Source organism: Mustelus asterias, unplaced genomic scaffold, assembly GCF_964213995.1.
Source record: "Mustelus asterias unplaced genomic scaffold, sMusAst1.hap1.1 HAP1_SCAFFOLD_4513, whole genome shotgun sequence".
Taxonomy (NCBI): domain Eukaryota; kingdom Metazoa; phylum Chordata; class Chondrichthyes; order Carcharhiniformes; family Triakidae; genus Mustelus; species Mustelus asterias.
In genome coordinates, this window is record NW_027594456.1 from 10,770 (window position 1) to 17,422 (window position 6,653).

Sequence of the window (6,653 nt, forward strand, 5' to 3'; positions counted from 1 at the left end):
CAGCAACAACACCCGGGCACTGCCAATCTCTCTCTCAACACCAACACCCGGGCGCTGCCAATCTCTCTCTCAACACCAACACCCGGGCACTGCCAATCTCTCTCTCAGCAACAACACCCGGGCACTGCCAATCTCTCTCTCAACACCAACACCCGGGCACTGCCAATCTCTCTCTCAACACCAACACCCGGGCACTGCCAATCTCTCTCTCAACACCAACACCCGGGCACTGCCAATCTCTCTCTCAGCAACAACACCCGGGCACTGCCAATCTCTCTCTCAACACCCGGGCACTACCAATCTCTCTCTCAGCTCCAACACCCAGCCTCTGCACGAGCAAAACACTCTGAACAAGACTATTTTTTTATAAAAAGAGGATCTCACTTTATTTGATAAAGAAGTTAACAAACACAGCAACTATTTTATACAAAGGACCAGGAGTATATTCATTGTGACTGGGTGTCTGGTAAGTGTGATGCAGATACCTTGGGATGAAACACTATCCCCTCCACCTCACTACGTCCCCGCTCCCGCAGCCCAAAGCCTCTCCCGGGGGAACATGAGGCAAAGGCGGGGCCCAGGCCAGAGTGATGCAGTCTCTCTCTCTCTCGCTCCCTGTCGAGACTAGAAGGTGTGGTAGAGCCCGAATCTTGGACCTTCTCTGTACAGTCGTTCCCGAGGGTCTTCGAGTCCAGGACGCCTCCTCAGGGTCCTGCAGGCGGGGAGAGAAAAGATATAGAACCATGAGATATCTATACACTGACTGGTGTCTCTCAGTCCCCTCTCTCTCTCTCTCAGGGAGATATCTGTACACTGACTGGTGTCTCTCAGTCCCCTCTCTCTCTCAGGGAGATATCTGTACACTGACTGGTGTCTCTCAGTCCTCTCTCTCTCAGGGAGATATCTATACACTGACTGGTGTCTCTCAGTCCCCTCTCTCTCTCTCAGGGAGATATCTGTACACTGACTGGTGTCTCTCAGTCCCCTCTCTCTCTCAGGGAGATATCTGTACACTGACTGGTGTCTCTCAGTCCCCTCTCTCTCTCAGGGAGATATCTGTACACTGACTGGTGTCTCTCAGTCCCCGCTCTCTCAGGGAGATATCTGCACACTGACTGGTGTCTCTCAGTCCTCTCTCTCTCTCAGGGAGATATCTGTACACTGACTGGTGTCGCTCAGTCCCCTCTCTCAGGGAGATATCTGTACACTGACTGCTGTCTCTCAGTCCCCTCTCTCTCAGGGAGATATCTGTACACTGACTGGTGTCTCTCAGTCCCCTCTCTCTCTCTCTCAGGGAGATATCTGTACACTGACTGGTGTCTCTCAGTCCCCGCTCTCTCAGGGAGATATCTGTACACTGACTGGTGTCTCTCAGTCCCCTCTCTCTCTCAGGGAGATATCTGTACACTGACTGGTGTGTCTCAGTCCCCTCTCTCTCTCTGGGAGATATCTGTACACTGACTGGTGTCTCTCAGTCCTCTCTCTCCCTCAGGGAGATATCTGTACACTGACTGGTGTCTCTCAGTCCCCGCTCTCTCAGGGAGATATCTGTACACTGACTAGTGTCTCTCAGTCCCCTCTCTCTCTCAGGGAGATATCTGTACACTGACTGGTGTCTCTCAGTCCCCTCTCTCTCTCAGGGAGATATCTGTACACTGACTGGTGTATCTCAGTCCCCTCTCCCTCTCTCTCAGGGAGATATCTGTACACTGACTGGTGTCTCTCAGTCCTCTCTCTCTCTCTCAGGGAGATATCTGTACACTGACTGGTGTCTCTCAGTCCCCTCTCTCTCTCTCAGGGAGATATCTGTACACTGACTGGTGTCTCTCAGTCCCCTCTCTCTCTGGGAGATATCTGTACACTGACTGGTGTCTCTCAGTCCCCTCTCTCTCTCTCTCAGGGAGATATCTGTACACTGACTGGTGTCTCTCAGTCCCCTCTCTCTCTCTCAGGGAGATATCTGTACACTGACTGGTGTCTCTCTGTCCCCTCTCTCTCTCTCAGGGAGATATCTGTACACTGACTGGTGTCTCTCAGTCCCCTCTCTCTCTCTCAGGGTGATATCTGTACACTGACTGGTGTCTCTCAGTCCCCTCTCTCTCTCTCAGGGAGATATCTGTACACTGACTGGTGTCTCTCAGTCCCCTCTCTCTCTCAGGGAGATATCTGTACATTGACTGGTGTCTCTCAGTCCCCTCTCTCTCTCAGGGAGATATCTGTGCACTGACTGGTGTCGCTCAGTCCCCTCTCTCTCTCTCTCAGGGAGATATCTGTACACTGACTGGTGTCTCTCAGTCCCCTCTCTCTCTCACAGGGAGATATCTGTACACTGACTGGTGTCTCTCAGTCCCCTCTCTCAGGGAGATATCTGTACACTGACTGGTGTCTCTCAGTCCCCTCTCTCTCAGGGAGATATCTGTACACTGACTGGTGTCTCTCAGTCCCCTCTCTCAGGGAGATATCTGTACACTGACTGGTGTCTCTCAGTCCCCTCTCTCAGGGAGATATCTGTACACTGACTGGTGTCTCTCAGTCCCCTCTCTCTCTCTCAGGGAGATATCTGTACACTGACTGGTGTCTCTCAGTCCCCTCTCTCTCTCTCAGGGAGATATCTGTACACTGACTGGTGTCTCTCAGTCCCCTCTCCCTCTCAGGGAGATATCTGTACACTGACTGGTGTCTCTCAGTCCCCTCTCTCTCTCAGGGTGATATCTGTACACTGACTGGTGTCTCACAGTCCCCTCTCTCTCAGGGAGATATCTGTACACTGACTGGTGTCTCTCAGTCCTCTCTCTCTCTCACAGGGAGATATCTGTACACTGACTGGTGTCTCTCAGTCCTCTCTCTCTCTCTCAGGGAGATATCTGTACACTGACTGGTGTCTCTCAGTCCCCTCTCTCTCTCTCAGGGAGATATCTGTACACTGACTGGTGTCTCTCAGTCCCCTCTCTCTCTGGGAGATATCTGTACACTGACTGGTGTCTCTCAGTCCTCTCTCTCTCTCACAGGGAGATATCTGTACACTGACTGGTGTCTCTCAGTCCCCTCTCTCAGGGAGATATCTGTACACTGACTGGTGTCTCTCAGTCCCCTCTCTCTCTCTCAGGGAGATATCTGTACACTGACTGGTGTCTCTCAGTCCCCTCTCTCAGGGAGATATCTGTACACTGACTGGTGTCTCTCAGTCCCCTCTCTCTCTCTCAGGGAGATATCTGTACACTGACTGGTGTCCCTCAGTCCCCTCTCCCTCTCAGGGAGATATCTGTACACTGACTGGTGTCTCTCAGTCCCCTCTCTCTCTCAGGGTGATATCTGTACACTGACTGGTGTCTCTCAGTCCCCTCTCTCTCTCTCAGGGAGATATCTGTACACTGACTGGTGTCTCTCAGTCCTCTCTCTCTCACACAGGGAGATATCTGTACACTGACTGGTGTCTCTCAGTCCCCTCTCTCAGGGAGATATCTGTACACTGACTGGTGTCTCTCAGTCCCCTCTCTCTCTCTCAGTGAGATATCTGTACACTGACTGGTGTCTCTCAGTCCCCTCTCTCTCTCTCAGGGAGATATCTGTACACTGACTGGTGTCTCTCAGTCCCCTCTCCCTCTCAGGGAGATATCTGTACACTGACTGGTGTCTCTCAGTCCCCTCTCTCTCTCAGGGTGATATCTGTACACTGACTGGTGTCTCTCAGTCCCCTCTCTCTCAGGGAGATATCTGTCCACTGACTGGTGTCTCTCAGTCCTCTCTCTCTCTCACAGGGAGATATCTGTACACTGACTGGTGTCTCTCAGTCCCCTCTCTCTCTGGGAGATATCTGTACACTGACTGGTGTCACTCAGTACCCGCTCTCTCAGGGAGATATCTGTACACTGACTGGTGTCTCTCAGTCCTCTCTCTCTCAGGGAGATATCTGTACACTGACTGGTGTCTCTCAGTCCTCTCTCTCTCTCAGGGAGATATCTGTACACTGACTGGTGTCTCTCAGTCCCCTCTCTCTCTCAGGGAGATATCTGTACACTGACTGGTGTCTCTCAGTCCTCTCTCTCTCTCAGGGAGATATCTGTACACTGACTGGTGTCTCTCAGTCCTCTCACTCTCTCTCAGGGAGATATCTGTACACTGACTGGTGTCTCTCAGTCCCCCCTCTCTCTCAGGGAGATATCTGTCCACTGACTGGTGTCTCTCAGTCCCCTCTCTCTCTCAGGGAGGTATCTTTACACTGACTGGTGTCTCTCAGTCCCCTCTCTCTCTCTCAGGGAGATATCTGTACACTGACTGGTGTCTCTCAGTCCCCTCTCTCTCAGGGAGATATCTGTACACTGACTGGTGTCTCTCAGTCCCCTCTCTCTCAGGGAGATATCTGTACACTGACTGGTGTCTCTCAGTCCCCTCTCTCTCTCTCAGGGAGATATCTGTACACTGACTGGTGTCTCTCAGTCCCCTCTCTCTCAGGGAGATATCTGTACACTGACTGGTGTCTCTCAGTCCCCTCTCTCTCTCGGAGATATCTGTACACTGACTGGTGTCTCTCGGTCCCCTCTCTCTCTCGGAGATATCTGTCCACTGACTGGTGTCTCTCAGTCCTCTCTCTCTCAGGGAGATATCTGTACACTGACTGGTGTCTCTCAGTCCCCTCTCTCTCAGGGAGATATCTGTACACTGACTGGTGTCTCTCAGTCCCCTCTCTCTCTCAGGGAGATATCTGTACACTGACTGGTGTCTCTCAGTCCCCCCTCTCTCTCTCGGGGAGATATCTGTACACTGACTGGTGTCTCTCAGTCCCCTCTCTCTCAGGGAGATATCTGTACACTGACTGGTGTCTCTCAGTCCTCTCTCTCTCTCAGGGAGATATCTGTACACTGACTGGTGTCTCTCAGTCCCCTCTCTCTCAGGGAGATATCTGTACACTGACTGGTGTCGCTCAGTCCCCTCTCTCTCTCAGGGAGATATCTGTACACTGACTGGTGTCTCTCAGTCCCCTCTCTCTCTCTCAGGGAGATATCTGTACACTGACTGCTGTCTCTCAGTCCCCTCTCTCTCTCAGGGAGATATCTGTACACTGACTGGTGTCTCTCAGTCCCCTCTCTCTCTCTCAGGGAGATATCTGTACACTGACTGGTGTCTCTCAGTCCCCTCTCTCTCTCAGGGAGATATCTGTACACTGACTGGTGTCTCTCAGTCCCCTCTCTCTCTCTCAGGGAGATATCTGTACACTGACTGGTGTCTCTCAGTCCCCTCTCTCTCTCTCAGGCAGATATCTGTACACTGACTGGTGTCTCTCAGTCCTCTCTCTCTCAGGGAGATATCTGTACACTGACTGGTGTCTCTCAGTCCTCTCTCTCTCTCTCAGGGAGATATCTGTACACTGACTGGTGTCTCTCAGTCCTCTCTCTCTCTCAGGGAGATATCTGTACACTGACTGGTGTCTCTCAGTCCCCTCTCTCTCTCTCAGGGAGATATCTGTACACTGACTGGTGTCTCTCAGTCCCCTCTCTCTCTCTCAGGGAGATATCTGTACACTGACTGGTGTCTCTCAGTTCCCTCCAGTGGATTACAACATGTATTGCAATCAATTTCATTCCACGATCCAGTGGACCTCAATGAGGGATCCAGTGGATCACAATGCATGATCAGGTAGATCACATACTCCCAAAGGCGGCCGAGCTCACCTGTCGAAAGCCTCGTAGGGGTCGAAGGGGGGCAGAGGTTCCCGGCTGCGGTACACAGGGGGTAGAGGCTCCACGTAACGTGTCCAGGGCCTGTCGTACAGGGGTGGTGGTGGCGGGAGCGGCACAGAGACCGGCGGGCGCTGGTAGAAAGGACGGTCACGGTAGTCCCGGAAGCGAGGCTGTGTCGGCCACTTCAACTCGTGTGAGGAACTCGGAGCTGGCTTCGGGTCCCTGTGAAAGGAGGGGCACGGGGGGGGGGGGGGGGGGGGGGGGGGGGGGGGGAGGGGGGAGGGGCACGGAGGGGGGGAGGGGCACGGAGGGGGGGAGGGTCACGGGGGGGGAGGGGCACAGAGGGAGGGAGGGGCACAGAGGGAGGGAGGGGCACAGAGGGAGGGAGGGGCACAGAGGGAGGGAGGGGCACAGAGGGAGGGAGGGGCACAGAGGGAGGGAGGGGCACAGAGGGAGGGAGGGGCACAGAGATTAAATGTTTGCAGTCTGTGTAGTTATCACTGTCGCTCGACCTCCCAGTGACATTCAGTGAGCGCTGTCGTCCCACACACCAACTCCCTACTCCCCCCCACCCTCCCCCCATTCCACCCCCCCACCCCTCCCCCCCATTCCACCCCCACCTCCCCCCATTCCACCCCCCACCCTCCCCCCCATTCCACCCCCCACCCTCCCCCCCATTCCACCCCCCACCCTCCCCCCCATTCCATTCCACCCCCCTCCCCCCCATTCCATTCCACCCCCCTCCCCCCCATTCCACCCCCCACCCTCCCCCCATTCCACCACCCTCCCCCCATTCCATTCCACCCCCCTCCCCCCCATTCCATTCCACCCCCCTCCCCCCCATTCCACCCCCCTCCCCCCCATTCCATTCCACCCCCTCCCCCCCATTCCATTCCACCCCCCTCCCCCCCATTCCATTCCACCCCCCTCCCCCCCATTCCATTCCACCCCCCTCCCCCCCCATTCATTCCACCC

The 6,653-nt window shown here is 54.6% G+C and overlaps 1 protein-coding gene across 1 annotated transcript; it reads right to left on the reverse strand.

The window, feature by feature from the left end:
* Nucleotides 1–359: 359 nt before the first annotated feature.
* On the reverse strand, nucleotides 360–5,900 carry LOC144491126 (uncharacterized; the record flags this gene model as incomplete). The annotated part of the gene is made up of 2 exons (XM_078208804.1): nucleotides 360–712; nucleotides 5,670–5,900. Coding segments are annotated over 2 exons (319 nt in total), but the record flags the coding sequence as incomplete, so codon positions are not given.
* Nucleotides 5,901–6,653: the final 753 nt, after the last annotated feature.